Source organism: Gracilinanus agilis, chromosome 6 (genome assembly GCF_016433145.1).
Source record: "Gracilinanus agilis isolate LMUSP501 chromosome 6, AgileGrace, whole genome shotgun sequence".
NCBI lineage: Eukaryota > Metazoa > Chordata > Mammalia > Didelphimorphia > Didelphidae > Gracilinanus > Gracilinanus agilis.
Window position 1 is genome coordinate 275,028,886 of NC_058135.1, and position 24,243 is coordinate 275,053,128.

At 33.7% G+C, this 24,243-nt stretch overlaps 2 protein-coding genes across 2 annotated transcripts; both read left to right on the forward strand.

The window, feature by feature from the left end:
* The first annotated feature begins 211 nt into the window (after positions 1-211).
* Positions 212-1,156, forward strand: LOC123251695 (olfactory receptor 5D18-like). Its single transcript, XM_044681005.1, has one exon. It carries the CDS (start codon positions 212-214, stop codon positions 1,154-1,156), a length of 945 nt encoding a protein of 314 aa, XP_044536940.1.
* Positions 1,157-20,900: 19,744 nt separating this feature from the next.
* LOC123251620 (olfactory receptor 5D18-like) lies at positions 20,901-21,845 on the forward strand. Its single transcript, XM_044680926.1, has one exon. The coding sequence runs from the start codon at positions 20,901-20,903 to the stop codon at positions 21,843-21,845; it is 945 nt and encodes a 314-aa protein (XP_044536861.1).
* Positions 21,846-24,243: the final 2,398 nt, after the last annotated feature.

The window sequence follows — 24,243 nt, forward strand, 5'->3', positions numbered from 1 at the left end:
ACAATCACAGTTTCAGCATTATAGACTACTTTGAGAAATAGTGGGCTCAACCTCACTAAAAGTCTGGAAGAAATTGAGAGACAATCAACTGGGAGGTAAAATTTAGAGGGAAGGGTTATTTTTCATGTGTGGATTGGTGTTTCTAACCTTCCAGATATTTTTTACATTCTGAAATGTAATTCTGTGACTGAAAATTTCTCCAACAGGAACCATGATGTGTGCTGACCAAAATCAGACTTCTGAGATCGTGTTCATCCTCTTAGGATTCTCTGATTATCCTGATCTCCAAGCATTCCTCTTCTTTGTGTTCCTGATCATCTATACAGTCACAGTGGTGGGAAATCTCATGATGATTTTGATTATCAGGATCACTCCTAAACTCCATACCCCCATGTACTTTTTCCTTAGCAACTTATCTTTTGTGGATTTCTGCTACTCTACTACCATTACACCCAAATTGTTAGAAATCCTGGTTGTAGACGACAGAGTTATCTCTTTCTTGAGCTGCATAACACAATTATTTCTTACCGCTACTTGTGTGGTAACTGAGGCTGTTTTGTTGGCAGTGATGGCCTATGACCGTTTTGTGGCTATTTGCAATCCCTTGCTATATACAGTTGCCATGTCCCAGAAACTCTGTATTCTTCTAGTGGTTGTGGCATATTCATGGGGCATAATTTCTTCGATGACATTCACTTACTCTCTCCTTGTATTATCATTTTGTAGAACTAATATAATTAATAACTTTTTCTGTGAATATTCGGCAATCTTTGCTTCCTCCTTTTCAGATAAACAATTTACTGAAATAATCCTTTTTAGTCTCACAAATTTTAATACATTTTGCACACTCTTGATTATCCTCACCTCATATCTTTTTATCTTAGTCACCATCATGAAGATGCCTTCGACAAGTGGGAGACATAAAGCTTTCTCTACTTGTGCTTCCCATATGACAGCAGTTATCATTTTCTATGGGGCCATTCTTTTCCTTTACTGTTTACCTAGTTCCAAAAGCTCATGGCTCCTAATTAGAGTGAGCACTGTTTTCTATTCAGTAGTGATCCCCATGCTTAACCCCCTAATATATAGCCTGAGAAACAAAGATGTGAAAGAAACTGTTAAGAAATTAATGGATTTCAAAATATGTTCACACTAAAATTACTTGGATGGACAGCAAGTCTGCTATTTGAACTACTGTTGGAAAATTTATAGTTATATTTATTTATTCAATACCTTCTTCACCAACTAAAATAAGTACTTCAATATAAACAAAAGAGCAGAAGATCATGCATTGAACTGCAAATTTCTATATACAACTTGCTTTACTTTTTTTTTTAGTATATAATAAAATCATATGCTTTTCAATGTTGTCTTACACATCTGTGATGCTATCTGGTCATTTTTACGTTCCTTTCTAGTCATGAATGATGTTTCAATGGAATGATATTGCTATTAATAATAGTATTTACAAGAGTATTGCTATCCTAAATCTACCTCCAAAATGTGCGTAATGAAACAAACAAACAAAAATAATAATTTGGTGTTATACTTAAATTCTGAAGACTTTCCTAGATTGCAACATCCTTTCCCCCCTATTAGTTCAATATTTAGCTAACACCAAGATCTGGAAAATAGATGATTTTATTAATAAATGAAAAAAGTATATGATAAGTAAGAAAATAAAGACATTTCTTGTAATTTACTACAAAGAATACACCTAGTCTCAGAACTTTGTGCTGAAATTCAATGTCTTAAATTTGAGGGCAATATAAATTTGCTGACCCTTAAAGATTGGATATCAATTTTTATTTTAATAAATTTCCACATAAATTTTCCAGTCCTATGATCCATATAGTCTATCTCCCTTCTTCCCTTCCCCTTCCCAGAGCTGATGAGCAATTTAAACTGGTTTATACACATATTATCACACAAAATATTTTTCTATATTATTCATTTTGGTAAGCAAATATTTTAGAACCAAACCCAGCAAATATACTCAAATGAACAAGTGATAAATTATATACATATTTTATCTGCATTTCTATTACAACAGTGCTTTCTCTAGAGGTTGATAGCATTCCTTTCTTAAGATAAGTTCTGGGGGCAGCTGGGTAGCTCAGTGGATTGAGAGTCAGGCCTAGATACTGGAGGTCCTAGGATCAAATCCGGTCTCAGACACTTCCCAGCTGTGTGATCTGTTGTGAGGAAGATTAGTTAGTAATTAATTAATTATTAAGGTTGACCTAACATGAAGGGCTGGAGCATTCCAAGATGGAATGAAGGAGCAGGAAGTAGTGCTTGTGTCCTGAGAGAGACTCCATTAGTGCTTGGCATAAACTGTTGCTAGCCTGGGAGATCTCAGCCTGCGTCTGATTCACTGGGATCCTGAGTGGTGGCGGCATGTAGCAAGTGGACAAGAACTACAGAGCAGCACCAAGAGGAGGAGGAGTTTGGGATCTGGTGGACAGCATCCCAAGCACACCCTCTCTACTTGTATACCTTGGACCACCTTGACTTTGACACCCTGTGATCATCTGTGGATTACCATGAGAACCCCAAAGCCACCCTCAGCCCTAAGCTGTGCTGGTCAAGCCTGGCTAGAACCAGGTTTGAAGCCTTCACAGTGACCTGCACTGCACTGCACCTTTGGGCCTTGCCTGCTTAGGTCACTAAGATTAGAGTAGATAAGTCCTCTCCTTGCCCTGTGGTTTTGCCCTTTTAGTTTTTAAGTATAGAAATCCCTATCTCACCTTTATTTTATTTAAACATAATTAAAACTGCTAAAAGCTTTTACTTTGCCTCTTGGTTTCAAAGACTTTGGCCTAGTGGAGAACTGGAGACAATTGGCCAACAGCCATTCTTGTCAGTTAAGAGCAGCTTAGTTGTGTACTCTGGTCTCCCTATCCTGGTCCTGCCTCTTACAACCCAGTGTGTGTACCCACAACCATTTAGATTATATTGTAACATCCCTGGTGCCTTCATATTTTTAACACACCCTGGGCAAGTCACTTGACCCCCATTGCCCACCCTTACCACTCTTCCACCAAGGAGCCAATACACAGAAGTTAAGGATCTAAAAAAAAAAAGATAAGTCCTCAGAATAGTACTGGATCACTGTATTACTATTAGTAGCAAAGTCTATCACATTTGATCATTCCACAATATTGCAGTTACTGTGTATAATGATTTTCTGGTTCTGATTATTTCACTCTGCATCAGTTCATATACAACTTTCAAGATCTTTATGAAATCATCTTGTTCATCATTCTTTATAGCACAATAGTACTCCATTACCATCATCTATCACAATTTGTTCAGCCATTCCCCAATTGAGGGCCACCATTTAAGTTTCCAATTTCTTTGCCACTACAAAAAGTTCAGCTTTAAATATTTTTGTACAAATAGATTCTTTACTATTTTCAAAAAATCTCTTTGGGACACAGACTGGATTACTGGATCAAGTATTACTGGATCAAGTAGTATGTATTCTTTGGGAACAATACCAAATTGCCCCTCAGAATGTTTGAATCAATTCACAACTCTACCAGCAAGTGCATTAGTGTCCTAATTTTGCCACATCCCCTCCAACATTTATCATTTTACTTTACTGTCATATTGGCCAGTCTTCTGGGTATGACATGGTATCTCTGAGTTGTTTCAATTTACATTTATCTAATCAAGACGGATTTAAAACTTTTTATATGATTTTTAATAGATTTGATTTCTTTATCTGAAAACTACCTATTCATATCAACTGACCATTTATCAACTGGTGAATGACTTGGATTCTTATACATATGACTTAATTCTTTACATATTTAAGAAATAATACCTTTATCAGAGAAATTTGTCATGAAATTTCCCCCCAGTTTGTTGCTTTCCTGCTAATCTTGGTTGCATTAGTTTTGTTTGTAAAAAACCTTTTTAATTTAACATAATCAAAATTATTCATTTTGCATCTTGTAATGTTCTCTATCTCTTCTTTGGTCATAAATTCTTCCTGTCTTCATAGACCTGACTGGTAAACTTTTCTATGTTCTGCTTATTTACTTATAATATCACTTTTATATTTAAATCATATAACCATTTTAACCTTATCTTGGTACAGAGTGTGAGATATTGATCTAAACCTAATTTTTGCCATACTTTTTTCTTTTTTCCTAGCAGTTTTTTCAAATAATGAGATCTTATCCCCAAAGCTGGGGTCTTTGGGTTTATCGAACACTAGATTATTGAGGACATTTACCTTTAAACTATTCTATTAATCCAACCTTCTATTTCTTCATCAGTACCAGACTGTTTTGATGATTACTGCTTTATAATAGAGTTTGACATCTGGTACTGCTAGGCCATCATATTTTTTTTCATTAGTTCAATTGATGTCCTTAACCTTTTGTTCTTTCAAATGAATTTTATAACTTTTTCTATTTCTATAAATTAGTTTTTTGGCATTTTGATTTGTATGGCACTGAATAAAGTAATTAGATAGGATTGTCACTTTTATTATATTGATTCAGCCTACCCATAACCAATTAATGTTTTTCTAATTGTTGGAATCTAATTTTATTTATGTGAAAAGTCTCTTGTAATTATGTTCATATAATTGCTGCATTTCTTGGCAAAAAAGACAGGGAAAGTTCAACTTGATAACCTAACCTAAGAAAGATGGACTTGCTTAGTTAAGTTCAAATCAAGAGGAAGGCAATCCCAAGCATATTAAATAGTTTGGATGATGGTGTGAAAGGAAGAATGAATTCACATTAGGTATTCAAGGAATAAGGAGTACTGCTGTTTAGGACAAGCTATTGTTTAAAGACTGTAAGGGAGGAAAGGACCAGAATATAAAATGACAATTTGAGTAGTGTTATAAAAAAGTAAGTAAATAAGGTAATCTGAGTGGGTCAAGGAGGCAATTTGGGTGTGAGGAAGGATAAAGGGGATATTAAGTGATTATAAGGTGATTGGAGGAGGAATGAAGGTAAGGGAAGGTATATAGGAGATAAAGGAAATGGGGTATGTAGGAGAGGGCAGCTCAAACAGGTGTATTCCCAGAGGCTTGAGACAGAGAATACAGGGAGGAAACTAGGGCCAGTAAGAAATGTTTAGGTTTTGGTTGGAGGGTTTCTTTTTTTAGTTTCTAAAGTCTCTTGAGGGAAGAGTTGAGAAGGCCCCTCCCTGCCAGTCAAACTGATGGCTGGAGGAAGTCTCAGGTAGGTACTTCCTGCCAAGGTGGATGCCCCCAATTCTCTAAGTACAGTATTACTGCATTTTGTTTTACAGATTTACGGTACAGAATTTAATTGGACCCCAATACAAGGGCTCATTTTGAATTTATTCTTGTTTACTTAAAATTTTTACATACATAGATTTTTGATATTTTGATTCTTATTTTGAATTTTTATCTCTCCCAAAATTTAATTTTCTTATGTTTTTGGTTTTTCTTTTGGTAATTGACTCATATACCTGTAACTCAATGTTGTATTCTGAGCTGATCTGGGTGTTTCCTTTTTAAACACCCTCTTCAGGGGGGATTGTATTTTTATAAAAATCCAAGCCTTAAAATTTTGTTCGAGAAATTTTTTTCAGAAGAAGTCTGCTAATGCTTTGAAACCAGAAAATGCATTATTTGACTGCAAAAACTGACACCAAATCAAGATGATCCAGAAAAGATGCCTGCATAAATCTACACTGAATAAAGACAATCTAAACATTGGTTTTTCTCTCTATCTCTTTTACATACCTCTTATCTCTAACTATTATAGTTAGAATTTTAGGGGTACAAGATGATTTTGTCAAATGATCAATTGGGGCTACCAGTCTCCCAAATGATCACAGGGGGGATTGTGATGATTAGATTAAGTCTACACTGCCCATCCTTAGATTTAATCACAAAAGGTGAGAGCACCTTCCAATTCTGGGAGGTCTTCACCCACGTGTGCTAGAGTGAGTAACAAATCAGAATCAACAGACCACCACCTACACTTCCTATGAGAATGTGTCTATTGTGATTGGACGCACAGGCTAGGGGAAGGCACTGGAAGTGATGCATATGTGACCCCTTTAAAAGAGGGAGTTGAGTGAGTGAGGCTGCTTTTGCTTTGGTGAAGGGGACCTGAGGGAGCTTTGCTGGTTCATGACTGAGACTGTTCCATGTGGTGAGTTTAAAGTCTGAATCTTCCTGAACTTCTATTAAGAAACTTCTTTTTATAGACTCTGTGAATGAAGTTTGCTACATTCACCTCCAGGCCTCAGGCCCTTTAACTATTAGCTGAGGGTTAAGATCTACCTGGTTTTATTAGTGAGATAGATTCTTATTTTCTTCCTCTCTCTCTTCTCTCATGTGAATAAACTTCCATAAAAGTCAATTTTGATTTGAGATTATTCTTAATTGAGGATTGATAATAGTTCAATCCTCTGGCAACCATCTTTAATATATTGAACCCATAAAACCCCTTTTCCACCCTTACAACAGGACCTGGTAGCTTCTACATTAAAGGATCAAAAGGAATGGGGCAAGATATTTAGGAAGGCTAAAAATTTGCATTTACAACCCAGAGTCACCTATCCAGCAAAACTGTGCATATTCTTTCATGGAAAAATATGGAGATTCAGTAAGATAGAAGATGTCCAAACATTACTGAGTAATAAGCCAGACCTAAAAAAAATTTTTGAAGTCCAAGAATGAAATACAAGAGAACCCCAAAAAGCTAAATAAGAAAGTGAAAATTTAAGGGACTCATTAAGGTAAAAATGTTTATATCTCTACATGGAAAGAGGATTTCTGTAATTCTCAAAAATTATTCTTAATAGTAGATGAGATAGAAGGAATTTACTCAGAAAGACAGTGGAGATATAAGCTGATTATGATGATGTGATATATGTGATTATATATAATAATATAATGTATATGTAAATAGGATCATATGGACAATATGTATGTATTATATGTATGCACATGAAATATATGTTAAAAATCAATCAAGGGCTGAAAGAGAGGGCTGCGCTGAGAGAAAAGGAAAGGGAGAGATATAATGAGTAAATTATATAACATAAAGAGGCATGAAAAATCATTATAGAAAGGGGAGGATAAAGGTGGTAACAGGCAATGCTTAAATTTTACTCTCATTATAAAGGACTCAGAGAAGGTAAAACAAGTATAATCAGTGGGGTATAGGATTCTATCTTACCCTACTCAGTGGGGTATAAAATTCTATCTTAAACCACAGAGAAGTAGAAGGGGAATAAGGCAAGTGAAGGGGGAGGTAATTGGAGGGAGGAGAAAATGGAGGGGGTGACAAAAAAGCAAAACACTGGTGAGAGGGAATAGAAAGAAAGCGAATAGAACAGGATTTAAAAGGGATTATATGATGGAGGGCAATATACAGTTAATAAATATAACACTAAATGAAAATGGAATGAATTCATCCATTAAAAGCAAGTGGGTAGTAGAGTGGATTAAAAACCAGAATCCTACTATATGTTGTTTACAAGAAACATATTTGTGTCAGGGTGACACACACGGATTCAAATTAAAAGGCTGGAGCAGAATTTATTATGCATCATGTAAAGTAAAAAAAAATATGATACCAGACAAAGCAAAAGTTGAAATTAATCTAATTAAAAAAGATAAGGAAGGAAATTGCATTCTTTTAAAGGGTACCATTAACAATGAAGAACTATCATTACTAAACATTTATGCACCAAATGAGTGACATCTAGATTTTTAAAGGAAAAATTAAAGGAGTTCAAGGAAGAAATAGATAATAAGACCATATTAGTAGGGGATCTCAGTCTTCCCCTTTCAGAACTAGAAAAATCTAACCAAAAAATAAATAAGAAGTAAAGGAAGTAATTAAAATTTTTAGAAAAGTTAGATTTAATGCATATCTGGAGAAAATGGAATAGGGTTAAAAAGGAATATAACTTCTTTTCAGGGGCACATTGTACATATCAAAGATTAACTATGTTCTAGGGTATGAAAGCATCACAATCAAATGTAGAAAAGTAGAAATAATAAATGCAACTTTTTCAGATCTGTAGTATAGAGAGGGGGGGGTCATGATAGTTTTTTTCAAGCTTTGGCTGAGTTCAGGGAGAGGAGGAATTAATCTTTGCCTGTTTAGATTAATTCCTCCTCTCCCTGAAGATCTTTGTTTCCCTTCAGTGTTATACTCCTGACTTTAGCCCTATTATATACTGACTCTCTAATTCCAGCCTACCTGTAACCTATATTACCCACTTAGCAGGTCCCTGACAACCTCCTTTCAAAATTCCCTTGTACCACACACCTTTCCTCAAATTATCCCCATTACAGATCATAGGGCATTAAAATTATATTCAAAAATGGTTTACAGAAAGGCAAATTAAAAATTAATTGGAAACTAAATTACCTAATTCTTCTAAACTGGTGGGTCATAGAAAAAAATCACAGAAACAATCACTGATTTCCTTGAAGAGAATGACCATGAGGAGAGAATGTATCAAAATTTATGGGATATAGCCAAGGAAGTACACAGGGATAATTTATATCCATGAGTGGTTATATCAACAAATTAGAGAAAAAGCATATCAATGAATTGAGCATGCCACTAAAAAACTAGAAAAAGAACAAATGAAAAATCTGTCGGGAAATTTACCCACCACCTTGATATAGATAATTTAGGTAAATAAAGCAAAAAAGCCAGATTTCTCCAAGTCAAGGTAGAATTTTAGAGTTTATTGGAAGAGGGTCAAGTCTCCCATATAAACCCTGTCACTGTGTATAATCACATAGTTAAAAACCAACAAACAACAAATGCCCAGCAATAGAGACCTGGTTTATATACTAGGAAAGTAAAAAGGTGAATATTTTCAAAAAAGGTTTATAACTTATATCATAAGACTTAACATCATAAAGACCTTTTTTTAGAAACAGTTACCCAACTACACAGCTGATTGGTGAATTCATTTAGGAAAACCCATATTCGTCTTAAGGTCAAATCACAAGACAATACCCTTATTTAGAGAATAGTGATGACTGTTACCTCAGACTCATCTGATCTGGGAAAGGATGATTATTTCCAAATAGGGAAGGTGTGCATACTTGCACCATATTGGGACATGAAACTCAGATGGTCAGTATCTCATGATAGAAAGGAAGTGCTAACTTAGGGAGGGGTTGGAAGTCCCCTTAGAAGCAGTTTTATGCTTTAGTTAGAAATTCTTATAAAAGTCATGAATTCTACTAATTGTAATTAAGATTACAATGGAATTATACTAATTACTTTAGAATCACAATATTGATTATGGAAAACCTATCACTATCACTAAAATCCCGTCATGTATAAGGGGGTAGGGTTCTATCTTCCTGACAAATCCCCAGTTAAAGACTACATAGGAAATCCTAAATATCAAGGATAAATTAACAAAACTGAATGTAAAAGAACTATTTGACTAATAAATAAGACTATGAGCTGGTTCTATGAAAAAAACAATACCACTTAAGTAGAGTTATGCTTAATTTGATTAAAAAAGAGAAAGAAGATAATCAACTCACCAGTAACAAAAATGACCAGGGTGATTTCATCTTTAATAAAGAGGAAAATTAAATGAATTATTATGAGTTATTTCACCCAATTATAGCACTATATCTGACAATCTAGATGAAATGGATGAATATTTATGAATTGCCTAAATTAACACAAGAGGAAATAGAATATTAAAATAACCAAATCTCAGAAAAAAAGAAATTGAACCAGCCTTCAATGAACTCCCCAGGAAAAAATTCCCAAGGCCAAATGAATTCACAAGTGAAATCTGTCAAACATTAAAAGGATAATTGATCTGCATATTATAAAATTATTTGACAAAATAAGGAAAGGAGTCCTACCAAATTATTTTAATGACATAACTATGGTACTGATACATAATCCAGGAAGTTAAAATACATTATAGACCAAATAAAATTATGAACCAATCTCCTTAATGAACATAGAAGCAAAAATCTAAAATAAAATACTAGCAAAGAGACTATAGCAATATATCATAAGGATTATTCATTATGACCAGGTGGGATTTGGACCAGGAAAGCAAGGTTGGTTTAATATTAGGAAAACCATCAACATAATTGATCATATCGATAATCAAACTAACAGAAATCTCATGATTTTCTCAAGAGATGCAGAAAAAGCCTTTCGTAAAATACATCTATTCCTATTGAAAACAAAAGAAAGCATAAGAATAAAAGAGCCTTTCCTCAAAAAATAAGTATTTATTTAAAACCATCAGCAAGTATCATCTGTAATGGGGATGTTAGAAGTCTACCCAGTAAAATCAGGAGTGAAGGAAGGATACTCATTATCAACACTATTATTTAATATTATACTAGAAATGTTAGCTGCAGCAATTTGAGAAGAAAAAGAAATAGAAAGATCACAGCTATTGAGATAAGAATTCACTATTTGACAAAATCTATTGTGAGAATTGGAAAGCAGTTTGGGAAAAATTATGTTTAGATCAGTATCTCACATTCTATACCAAATTAAGGTAAAAAAGAATACATGATTCAAACATAAAGGGTGATATAATTAAATTAGAGGAAGATAGAATAGTTTACTGGTCAGATCTATGGAGAAGGGAATAATGTATGACTAAACATTACCAGTGAACATTACAAGATGTAAAATGAATAATTTTGATTATAATAAATTAAAAAGATTTTGTAAAAACAAAACCAATGCAACCAAAATTGGAAGGAAAGCAACAAACTGTGAAAACAATTTTATAACAAATTTCTCTGATAAAGGCTTCATTTCTCAAATATATAGAGAACTAAGTCAAATTTATCAGAATACAAGCCATTCCCCAGTTGATAAATGGTCAAAAGATATGAATAGGCAGTTTTCAGATGAAGAAATCAAAGCTATCAATAATCATATGAAAAATGTTCTAAATCCATCTTAATTAGATAAATGCAAATTACACCTATCAGATTGGACCATATGACAGTAAAGTAAAATAATAAATGTTGAAGGGGATGTGGCAAAATTGCGACATTAATGCATTGCTAGAAGAATTATGAATTGATCCAATCATTCTGGAAGGCAATTTGGAATTATGTCCAAAGGACTTTAAAAGAATGCATACCTTTTAATCCAGCAATACTGTACTAGGTCTATATCCAAAATAGATAAAAAAAATATTGGAAAGGACCTGTTAGTATAAACTGACTTATAGCTGTGTTTTTTATGGTGGCAAAGAATTGGAAACTAAAGAGATATCCTTCAATTGAGGAATGGTTACTATGAAAATGAGATTAACTACCCCTTGTCTACTTTTAAATTTAATCAACAAAAGCAAATACAACCATACTAAACACTGAAATAGGGGAAGTCTACAAACCACCCACTAAAATGGTTTATACCTCCAGAAACCACTGACTGCCCCCTGGGCAGTGCTAAGAAAATTTAAGTACTATAATTGATCCCCTAAAGTGGAGGAAGGAACAGGAAGTGATGCAAAGAAGAGTTTTAAAAGTGACTGAAACTTCCTGTCACCAAGTCTTCGAGCTCTTTCAAAGCTCTGGAGGCTTGTGGAGGACCTTATTCAGAGTAGACCTGGGACTCTAGCATTTTGTAAGGCTGCTCTTGCATCTTCCTCTTTGGACTACAATGTAGGTGAGTGAAAAGCTGACTCCTTTCTTGGCTTCTGGAGAGATTAGTTTCCAAAGGAGGCCAAGTGGTTATTCACCACTGGGTCCTCTGGCTAAATGGCCTTCTGGCTGAGTGTCCTCTAGTGGTGGGTTAACAAGACCTGCCTAATTTGAGCCAGACCAGAGCAAATATCTAGCAAATAAGATAAGCTAGACTGCTTACTCTACCCTCTTTTACATCTCTACTCTTTCCCTCTATTTTGTAAATAAAGCTGCTAAATAAAAAGTCATTTTGATTTGAATTATAATATTGGTGAACACATTGTCTTATATTTAGTCAAACCATATTAATTTTATTCCCTACACTACACAAATTGTGGTGCATGACGGTGATGGAATACTATTGTGCTAGAAGGAATGATGAACTGCTTGATTGCTATAAGAACTGGAAAGACCTACATGAACAGATGTGGAGTGAAATAAGAAGATACAGAATATTGTATACATTAACTGCAATATTGTGGGACAACCAAATGTAACAGCAAATACAATGATCCTGGCCAATTCTGAGGGACTTATGAGAAAGAACTCTATCCACATCCAGAGAAAGAATTGTGGGAGTAGAAACACAGAAGAAAACATATGATTTATCCCTTGTTTATTTGAATATAAGATTTGGGGTTTGGGTGATAAAAGATTAATCTATTACAAAAATGAATAATTTGGAAATAGGTTTTGAGTGATAGTACATGTAAAACCCATTGGAATTCTTTGTCAACAACAGGAGTGGGGAGAGAAGAGGAGAGAGAGACAACATGAATCATGTTTCCTTGGAAAACTTATGTGTAATTTCTTATTGGAATAGAATAAAGATAAATTAAACAGACAAACAAATGAATACATTTAGAGTATCTTTGCCAAGAAAATCCCAAATGAGGTAATGAAGTGTTGAAAATGACTGAATAATAACAATAATAAGACAAATGAAATGTAATCATTTGAGTTTAAATATCCACTGAGATATCAAGGAAATCCCATTCTCAAAAGCTGACACTAGAGACTCAGGGTTCCTTTTAATGATTTGTTTTGTAGATCTTGGGGAAAAATCTCAGAGGAGAGTCTCTGGGGCCTTGGTCTCCAGAATCCTCAGGCAGATGTTAGATACCTTGTATCATTCATTGACTTATATCCTAGACACAACATAACAGCTCATTTAATTTCCTCTCTTCCTTTTGTCTTACACTAAGAAATGACCATTTTATTCTCAAAAAGTCTGTGAAAATTACCAGAATTGGAGATTATCAGAATGTGTATTCCCACTGTTAGCCTCCAGGTAGTCTAATATTCTTTCGCAGAGGTTTATGAAAACAGTATTTTACCAGACCTATTATTAAGAACAATTCAAATCTAAGTAATAAGACTTGCTGAGCCATCCATCTTTTGGTGAGTATGTGTAGTTGGCTATTGATATATGAGTGCCTGGGACTTGACTCAAGATATTCACTGAGCAATTCAAATCAATTAACTCATTATTTGTAATTTACAAGTTACCAAAAGGTAAAGGAAAGGATTTGGAGTTAAGATTTGGGCAAAGGGTAGGAAAAATTGAAATTCAAATGTGGAAGGATAACTTTTGAGGTAGAAAGAATTAATTGAAAACACTAATGCTTTCTTACCATGAATTGCTTTTAGTTAAGGAGGGAATAAGAGAAATGGGGATTCTAATTTTTGTGGATAATAGAGAATAGGAAGTTTAATCAGGAAAGATTTTCTGAGGCTTATCCAAAAGAGCTCTCTCTAATTCCTGTTGGTCCTCTTTGCATTATATCTGTATAGATTGGCAATTGATATTAAAATCTCATGCACTGAGTAGCAGAGCTAGATGGGGTTGTTAAGGAAATCCTTAATTTAAATGATTCTTCAATGTTCCAGTAGATTAATTCCTTTGATTTTAGTCTATTTGACTATAGGTCAATAAATTAAGAGGCAAGGCTAGAAGATCAAGAGATCAACTGCAAAGGGCTGAGGATACAAAAAGAGGCAAAAGATAGTCTCTGTCCTCAAAGCATATACAGTCTAATGGGGGTGGGAATAAATAAATGTATGATGTATGTGTGTGTGCAATTATATACATGATAAATTAATAGAAAGAGGGAATTATATTTTAGATTTAGATTTAAAGGAGATATAAGGTAAAGAATTTAAGTAACATTGACTGAAGAATAGTTGTCAGGTGGCTAGCAACTATTAGAAAAAAAGCAGATATATGTGTACCTATCCATCATGATTTTAAACAGTCTTAGCAACATTTTAGGTGACAAAAGTAGATTGGTTGAGGCTTTACATATTTGGGAGGTTGAGTAATAGGAACAGAATGTCAACTGATTTGAGAAAGTCTTAGCCTTGGGATTGTAAATTGTTGACATTTGTATCACCAGAGTTCTCAAAAATCAGATTTATTTTAGTAGGAATATTTCACTCTAATTCATCTAGTCAGACTATCATGCAACAGTGGAATGTGAAGATTATTAGAACATAAAATTCTCGACTGGAGAGAACAGTTTGCAAATATGTCAGATGGATAAAGGATCATACACCAATAAAAGTGTCTACCCTCCATTTATATAATTGAAAGTCCATTCCTTCCTTTCAGGTTCATTTCCTCCATCCAATCTCTCCTGACTTGTCTTCTTTCACTTCAAGCCTCTCCCTAGCCCGATGTAAGGAACCCTTTAGTTTTCTTTTATAACACTTCTCATGGGCCTTTCCTTTGCAATTTTGTCATTGATTTGTATCATAGTAAATTCCACATATATATGTTCATCAAACATCCCCGATTAGAAGAACAGATATATACTTATGGAAACCTGCTTCTCTCAATAATCTTAAAATATGAAAGATGGTTTTAGAGGAAAGATATGTCCATGAAATTTATTATGGCATGAGAATGTATAAAATTTTCTATACCTATATATTTGTTTATATGTGAGTGTATATACTTAATAAGTTTTTAATAGTACCAAAATGAATAATGAATTTGCCGAAGGCACAGAATATTTACCTAATATGGTTAAGTTGCATTGACAAAGCCAGGAATTAGACCAAATACTTTTTATCCCAAATCCAAGTTTCTAGATCTCTGAGATTAATGGTTTTTATTAAATCTGGAAAAATATTTTTATGATTGATCTTTCTTTGCTGGGGTAATAAATCACCAGGGAAATTTTGGCTTGTGTAAAAACAAAGAAAGGAAGAATCCCAAAGAAAAGCATATGAGGCATATCAAATGAATTTTTTTTAATTGTTGCTGGATTCAATTACTATTTCCATTTCAATGTTTCTTGCTCAGGGCTTGTTTCTTAGAAAGATACCTCTCTTTAATGGCTCAGTGCTAACAAGTCTTTGACTATCTAATAGCAAAGAATTGTTGAGTTAGAGAATATCCTTCTCCTTTTTTCTCTCCCCAATTTAGACTCAGAGAAATTAAAAAAAAAAAAGTTAGACAGAAACAATGAGGGAGAGACAGAGTTAGAAACAAAGAGGCAGAGACACAGAAACAGAGGCAGAGGATGACATATAGTCAGAGTCAGAAACAGAAACAAAATTAAAATTGAGAAATGGTTGGGAAAAAGAGAATTAGGAAAAGGGAGGAGAAAGGAGATGTCTGAATGAAATAATTTCTAATTCAGAATATTTTTTGGCAACAATGTAGACATGAGTTGAAAAAATTTTTGATTCAGACCATACCCTTTGTTCTCTTCTCCTCTTCCTGTGTCTATTCAGAGAACTGGAACTAGGAGACATTATCATACTTTTCAATGATCACGAAATTCCAAATTGTCAGAGACAGAGGCAGAACTTGGATCTCATTAGTTCTAAGTCTAGTACTCTATTTACTATTTTAGTATTGCATTGTACCATCTGATGCATACATCTCTCTCTATTTCTGCCTCTCATTGTCTCTGACTCAGTCTATGTATCTCTGTCTTTTACTTTTTATCTCTCCCCATCTTTTTCTCCTTCATTACACTAACGATAATGAAGAGGGTTCCTAAAATGCTTTACAAGAGAATGTCAAGTGAAATAAGAAAAGGTACAAGTAAGGACTCTATAATGAGATATCATGACCTCATTTCTCTATACCCAAAGGTATCATGTATGGCTAAAAAGGAGAATGAATTAGCCTTAAGGCACAGGGGAAAATTGATCTAAAAATATGATTGAGAATTGGTGGACTGACAACAACGGCAAATATGTGACACTGGAAAGGTATTACTGATTTAAAAGAAATAGGAAAAGTAAATAGAGAGTGACACATGCATAGCATTGCATATTAAGAAGTTATACACTTGTGATTATATCAAGAATGTTTAGAGTTTGGACAGGGACCAGTATGGACTGCATGGGTGTAAAGGTAAGTAATCTCAGAAAAAAAGAACTGTCATTAAAATACATGGTGGTTGGGACTGAGCAGCTGCCTCTCTCTTAGCTTCTCTATTACTCTTTATGTTGGAAGTGTTGGGCAATATTTCTCCTTCAATCTCTTGTGCCATCAGTAAACTTTCATGTGGTGAGCAATGGATGAATTAGTAGAAAATTTAGTGATTTCTGGCACAGTAATATCTCTGAGTATGTTGCTGAGAGATCTCTTGTGTGGAAATGGGGCAAGCCTGGGGAGCTTTATAGGGGTATTTGTGGTGTTTTCCTATAACCTGACTGTGCTAGATAAAACTTGTTATATAGTTCGGTCCCTTTGTTTAGTTTTATTCATGGCCATCCAGACAAATTTTCCTCAATAAAATTACTTGAAGCTATTGGCTATAGACACTATTGATACCAGTGATTCTGAGGAAGTGGCTGAATGGGACTGTTTCATAAAAGCCATAAGTAATGAACATTTGGCAGTAATAGAGGAAAACAAATATAAAGCCTAATTGAAGTGCCCTACCTAGGAAAAGAATCGGTTTGCTGATGCTCAAAATAAACTCTGCCAGGCAAAATGAAAGAGGTTTGTCTTGCATTGCAAGCAGCTCTTTGGGAGCTGAAAATAATTTTGTTCTAGTGGGTAGATGTGGACATTTTATCTTCTATTGTATAATTTCATTAAAACACAAATTATGGCAAAAGTTAGAAAAAATAGGTGGTTCTGAAATTCATCATGACTGATAAACAAGCGTGTAATATGAATGTGTGAATTCCATTATTAAAAAAAATCTATTGAAACTGCTCTTGCCACCCCACTCCCCCCACAAAAAAGTATAGGATGTAGTATTTGCTTTACTGAACTTGAATTCAATGACCTCCCTCCCAAAGATGAGGAATTAAGGAGTAATTATATTCTGGATCTGAGTCTCATTGTTGGCAGAACTCTTTTTTGCATTGGTTATAATGGAAGCCTATGAGAAATGTCTGCTCCCTTGTTGAGAATTTAATAGAGAAGAGAAAGGTATGGATACATTGACATACAAAGATTAGGAATCTTGTAAGAATGGATTTCCAAAGGGACAAAGATAAATAATTCTCATGACAAAAGAAAGAGAGATTCATTTAATAGAAAATGCTTATTCAAGGAAAATCATTAAAGGATTAAGTATATATGAGTTTAAATATATGAAAGATGTGCAGAATATGAGGACAATATCGGTATAGAAAATATAGATATGATCCTGTTAAAACTGAAAAAAAATACATAATGAAGCGAGATTGGTCAAGATCAGAAAAGGTTTCTTGTGGAACATCTCCTCTGACCTGTGTCTTCATGGCAAAGAGTGACTATGTAGCAGAAGAAAAAAGGGAACATATTCCAGGAATGGAGAATGCACAGTACAAAGGTAGAGAAGATAGCTAGAAAGTCATGAATGAGGTACAGAGAAAAGGACCAATTCGGTTGGATGACAGAGTAAGAAAGGAGATGTGATATCAACAGAAGATGGAAAGACTGATTTGGTTGAAATTGTATTGGAATTCAAAACATAAACTGAATATAACATATTGTATAATAATGATGAATTTGGAATGGAATGATGAGACACTTAAGACAGAAAAACTAAATAGGAATCTATTGAAGAAGTGATGAAAATAACTAAGGTGGTAACTATGTGGGTGTGGAGAGTCAAGACAGATATTTCTGAGATAAAGAAACAGAAATTTCTAAATTTGACAATGGATGGAAAATAAAGATTCTAGGATAGTTACATATTTATCAACCTGGGAGACTGGCAGGATAGTGGTGTCTGTGGTAAAATATGAGAAATTTGGAAGAGATTTTATAGGAACAGTTACGAGTTCATGGATATCATATACACATATATGATGTACATGTATATAGTAAACAGATATGTATATGTGTCTATATTGTTTTTTTGTCTTGATGTATATTCATATATGCATATATGTATACATTTGTATATGTGTATTTTTATGTTGAAATTATAGATATAAACAAAGCTAAATATAGAATAGATATATAATGTACAGCAATATACCTGCATAGATAAGCAAGTTTGTTTGCCTATATGCATATTTCTAATGCCGAACAATAGAAATTATTTTTGATCCTAGATTCAAGAGGACATTGAGTGTTTCTGAACAACATGATTTACATTAGTAGACCTACACTTCCAGAAACTCACATTGGTGGCTTTGCAATTGAAGCATTGGAGTGAGACCAAGTTTATGATAAGGAGATCAAATAAGAAGGTGATACAGTAATGTTGGCATTATATAATAATGTACTACACATGTAAATTATGCATGTGTTTGTATATGTATATACGTAAATGTATACACATATAAACACACAAAAATGATAGATAAATGAATAGGGAGGATAAATAGAAGAAATTTTATGGAGCTAGAAGAGGCAAATAAACTTAACTATAGGACCTTTTTCCTAAGTTTTAAAGAAGAAGCAGAGGTGATTACTGAGTCATTTGTAGTAATCTTTGAAATATTTCAGAAAACAGAGGAGACATTGCAGAAAGAGAAAGGTAAATGTCACATTTATTTAAAGAAGGTAGAAATTATTAGCATAAATATCAGTGACATTATGTAAAATTCCCAATCCAAGAAAAAAATACCAACATATTATTAAAACTATGGGTAGAAAACATAAATGAGGAAATGGTGATCACAGAGAAAAAGTATAGTGTAAATATTTTTAAAGGCATGAAATTCTTAATTTCTTTTTGACATAATCTCTAAATTGATGAGCATCAGCATAGTTTAATGAATAAAATTCTGGGTCTAATTTTGGCTTCTATCATATATACCTGTTGTATTCCCATGAACAAAACACTAAATTACTTAATAGTCTGTTAAACTCTACAAGATTTTAGGTAACATATAAGTTGATGCTCTGTTCTTCTGAAGAAGTTTCCACATAGAGAATTCCCTATACAAATGAAACTATACTTCCTGAAGAGAGCTCTGATGAACAATCAATCAGTTGAAAGAAAAATACTATAGTTACAAATTGTGCAGATTTTACATAAACTTATCTAATGTGGGAAATTGGGAGATGTAAGGTGAATGAGAGTAAAATTTTATGAATTCAAAAATACTTGAATGATGTACATAACTACTAGTTGGTTGTTTAAGAATTTTTTTTTTGAAAAAGTCTGAATCATGACCTTGGACAAGTTTTGTAGGGTTTTTATTCCCATGGGATATTGACCATTTAAACACTGACTTGGATTAAGATGTAGGTATGAGCTTCCCAAATTTTTAGCATATGTAAATCATAGTTTTGGATGCTGTATGTGAGAATAAGGAATCAAAAAATCTATCAGGTAAAAGCACTGATCCAAAATATGTAGCATAGAATGTTTAAAAGAAAAATATAAATTCTTTTTCTATAAGTCCACTAAACAACTTCACAAATGTAAAAAAGAGTGATTAATAACTAAATATTGGTTTATCTGAAGATAGATTAACTTATTTAATATGAATTATGAGTATTCTTTGGAAGTCAAGAAATCTTAGATTCACTTAGGGTCAATTAGCAAAGTCCATTTTCCTTCTACAAGGAGGAAATAGACATATTGTATTTTTCTTTGATAGTTCCCCAATTACAATTATCCTCAATTCTTTGTGTTTTTATGATCAATGGTTCTACTATATACTAAATAAGAACCTGTTAGGGCAGCTTTGGGGAACCTTTTAGAGTTTGAATGCCCAAAAGGTAAATTCAAGCTTTTTGTGAGCCTTTCTCTCCCATTACCCAAGAGAGCAGAGGGAGGAACTGCTTGCTTTGGGCAGGAAAGAGGAGTAGGGCATGCAAAAATATCTTTGAGAGCTAGGAAGAGGGAGGAAAGGAGCAGCTCCTCAAGTGTCCTCACAAATACTTTTCCAGAGATGAGTTAGGGCATGCTTATCTAAAAAAATAGAATATTTAACAAGAAATAGAGAATGCATGATAGCTATTTTATATATTTGAAGGGCTGTCTAGGAAATCATTCAGTCAATCTAAGAACATCAGTATAAATCAAAGACAAAAGCATCAAATGATCGTCTTCAAGTAACTTACTTTTTTTTTTTTTTGTGGAGAAGACAACAGGAACATTCCTGAGAAAAATATTTAAAAATACAAAGTAAATTAAAGATAATTAGCTGGGGAAAAATAAGGCTTAAATGAGTGGTAAGAAGAGAACTGAGATAGAATTACAAAAATAAATCCAGGGATTCTAATAGACTAGAGGAGATAGTGCCTTCTAATTGGGATGGGTATGGGCACATATACAAAAGAATATAAGCTGGATGAAGAGGTAGTTGTAAGAAATGGCAACATTTCAATTAGCAGCAGAGTGCAAGAAGAGGCATCATATACTTTAAGGCTGTAAAAGTAGATGAGAGTCAAGTTTCTGAAAGATGTTTCATGTAAACTATATAAGTCTACGTTGGATGCTCAAAACAAAGAGGACATTTTTAAAGTTTGTGAAGAAAGCCGACATGGTCTGAACCATGTTTTAGACTGATCAACATGGGTACCTTTGAGAGTTGGATTAGGCTCAGAACAGAATGGAGAATCAATAAACAGATATTGCAAAGAGGCTTGAGGGAAATTTAGAGTTATTCATTTTGAATCAGTTTTTGAATCCTAGTTGTTTTTTCCATTGAAGGTTTTAAAGCAACAGTTGTGACAAATCATAATGTTAATTATGGGAGGATTATACTTGATACATGTGTTAAAATATAAAACCATGGACATTTTTTTTTTCTATTTCTAATAGGCTGTGATCATATGACTTTGAAATTCTCTCCAGAAGGAAACATGGTGAGTGCTAACCGAAACCAGAGTGCTACAGTCATGTTCATCCTTTTAGGATTCTCTGATTTCCCAGATCTGCAAGTACTCCTCTTCATGGTGTTCCTGGCCATCTATGTGGTGACTATTGTGGGAAACTTGGGCATGATTGTGATCATTAGATACAACCCCAAACTCCACACCCCTATGTACTTTTTCCTCAGTCACTTATCCTTTGTGGATTTCTCTTACTCCACTATAATCACACCCAAATTGTTAGAAATCTTAGTTGTGGAAGACAGGACCATCTCATTTGTGGGCTGCATCATGCAATTTTCTTTCGCCGTCACCTGTGTGGTGACAGAGATGTTCATGTTGGCAGTAATGGCCTATGACCGATTTGTAGCCATTTGTAATCCCTTACTTTATACGGTCACCATGTCCCAGAAACTTTGTGCCCTTCTAGTCATTATATCATATTCGTGGGGCCTAATTTCTTGTGGAGTATTCACCTACTCTCTTCTCATCTTATCATTTTGGGGGATAAACACCATTAATAATTTTCTGTGTGAGTATTCTGCCATTCTTTCTGCTTCCTTCTCTGATAAGCACCTTACTGAAGTAATTCTATTTAGCCTTTCAAATTTTAATACCCTTTGCACACTTGGCATAATACTTACCTCCTACATATTTATTTTTGTAACTGTCATGAAGATGCCTTCAACCAGTGGGAGACGTAAAGCTTTCTCCACCTGTGCCTCCCACTTGACTGCTGTTACTATCTTCTTTGGGACTATCCTCTGCCTCTATTGTATACCCAGTTCCAAAAGCTCATGGCTCATGATCAGAGTGAGCACTGCTTTTTACACCGTAGTGATTCCCATGTTAAACCCCTTAATATACAGCCTCAGGAACAAAGATGTTAAAGAAACTTTTAGGAAACTAATGGACATCAAGGTATTTTCTCACTAAAATTACTTCATTTGTGATTTTTCTACTTGTTAAAGAAGTTATCATGATATTTAATTAATAATTCATTCCTACACTGTAATATCCATTTTATCTGGGAGTCTCACATTTGGCACCAAACCCATCTGCAGTTCAGCCATGAGCCTGTAAGTGAAGATGGAAAATGCAAAGTGAGGAAAAATAAAACTCAGGGAAAAAAAGAACAGTAGCCCCAACCATAATCAATAACATTAGCAGCAGCCAGAATATAATCATACTTTTACAAATTATTCCAAAAGACAGAGTTGACTTCAAGATCTTCTAATAAAGGGAAACACCTTAATTTGGGGGGGTAAAATAAAACCACAGCTTTAAGAAATTGGATACCTTCTTTCCCAAAGTATCTTCTCATCTCTACGTTTCATGCAAAAGAAATAAAATATATACAGGGTGATGTGAAAGGACAAAAATGAAGAAAGTAGGCTTGCTTGGTAAGTCTGATTGAAACATCCGTTCTAAAAACACCGGAGATAACGATAATAATGATGGTGATGATGTTAATAAGAAAATCAAGCCCTAATTTGTAGTGTTTGATCATTTTTGTGTTACATATGCACACTGAAGAGTTAACAATAAGCTTTTATGAAGCAGTAGAAGATTTCTCCATATGACACTTCTGAAGTGTGGTAATACATATGGTTGTGTATGTATACACATGCGTATGTGTATGTGTGTGAATTAGTGTTTGTGTGTGTTTAAACAGATGCCTCCCCAAATCATGCAAGGCTTAAAGATTCTTTATATCTCTAATACACATATATATGCATACACATATGTATATATATATATGATACTTCTAATTTTGTTTGTGTGTGTGTGTTCATTTATGTTACTTGGGTCCAGCATCGTTGATTAGAAATGGACATTACAACATTAAAATTCTCTTTCAAAATGTCATTGCAATAAAATGTTGTAATACTTTAAAGGGCACCTAGCTAGTACAGTAGATAGAATGCAGGGCCTGGAGTCAAGTCTTCCTGAGTTCAAATTTGGCTTCAGACACTAGATGTGTGACACAAGACAAGTCATGGAAACCCATTTTCCTTAGTTTTCTCATTTCTAATATGAGCTGGAAAAGGAAGTGACAAATCACTCCAGTATTTTTGCCAAGAAAATGTCAAATGGGGTGAATCAGATTTGGACACAACTGAAAATGACAGAACAGTTACTTTGAGAAGAGAAAAGTCCTTAGAAATTTCCAATATTAGGATATAAGATAAGAGATATTTTAAATGAAGTATAAAGCAAGAGTTTGAAATATCAAAACATATATTTTGGTTTTAAAACCAAATTATATTGACACAACATAACCAAAGATATTTGGCAACTTTATTTTTGTGCAAAATGTATCAACATATCTTGCAAATTAATCAAAGCAACAACTAGGAAAGAATATACAAATGATCAATTTGATCAGCAATTCTTGAAAGAAGGAAAAATATCAATTTTGAACTTAATATTTGTTCAGACTTGATATGAATTAGAAATATACCTCCAAAAAATTCTGAGATGCCACATCACATGATTCTCAAAGATAATTAAAAACTAACAAAATTGATAGTTGAAAAAGCTGAATATTTTGCATAGTCCTATATTGTTGAGTTCTGTCATAACCATGATCATCATATGTAATTTCAATAATAATTTTTAAAGAAACATTGTTTCTACAACTAGCACCAAAAACTAATGAATAAGGAAAAAGATCAATCACTTTTAAATGAATGAGGTATTTAATTATCTTAAAATTAATAAAATTTCTTAAAATTAAAATGTAAATAGTGGAAGCTTATGAATATATAAACTTTAAAAATTATTTGTATTTGTGTTTTTCAATGTGTTTAAAGTAACAATGTTTATATTAAGGAAAAACATCTAACTGAAAAAGAAAAGAAAAAGGAATTATTGAAATATGCTAATATATGTGAAGAGTAAAGTAGTTGAGGGCTAAGGGTTGATTTTAATTGACCTCATAGAGAGAGAATATGACTAATGTTAGAAATATATAGAATTTGCATTAGGACTCAGGAGTGGAGAGTTTCTTTCTCCACAACATTATCTAAACACATGACAGTGTTTTTCCTAAGAAATAGCGATGATTATGTTAGTCCTTTAATCATTAAATTCTTGTGGTTACCTCTTTTTTCTGGTATCAAACATAAACTTATCTGTTTAAAAAAATCTCTTGATAAACTGATACCAAACTACATCTCCACTCTTAGTATGCATTGTTATTCTTTACAACTCCATTTGATCAAATTGGCCTTCTTATTATTTGTCAAATTGAATAACCAATCTTCTATTTTCATATCTTTGCACTGGCCATCTTGATCAAATAGATTTCCCTAGGTCCTGTCAAGTTTGT

Excerpts from the sequence above, each read along its gene's own strand:
- LOC123251620 (XM_044680926.1), top strand. The coding sequence starts at position 20,901 with ATGGTGAGTGCTAACCGAAACCAGAGTGCTACAGTCATGTTCATCCTT.
- LOC123251695 (XM_044681005.1), top strand. The coding sequence starts at position 212 with ATGATGTGTGCTGACCAAAATCAGACTTCTGAGATCGTGTTCATCCTC.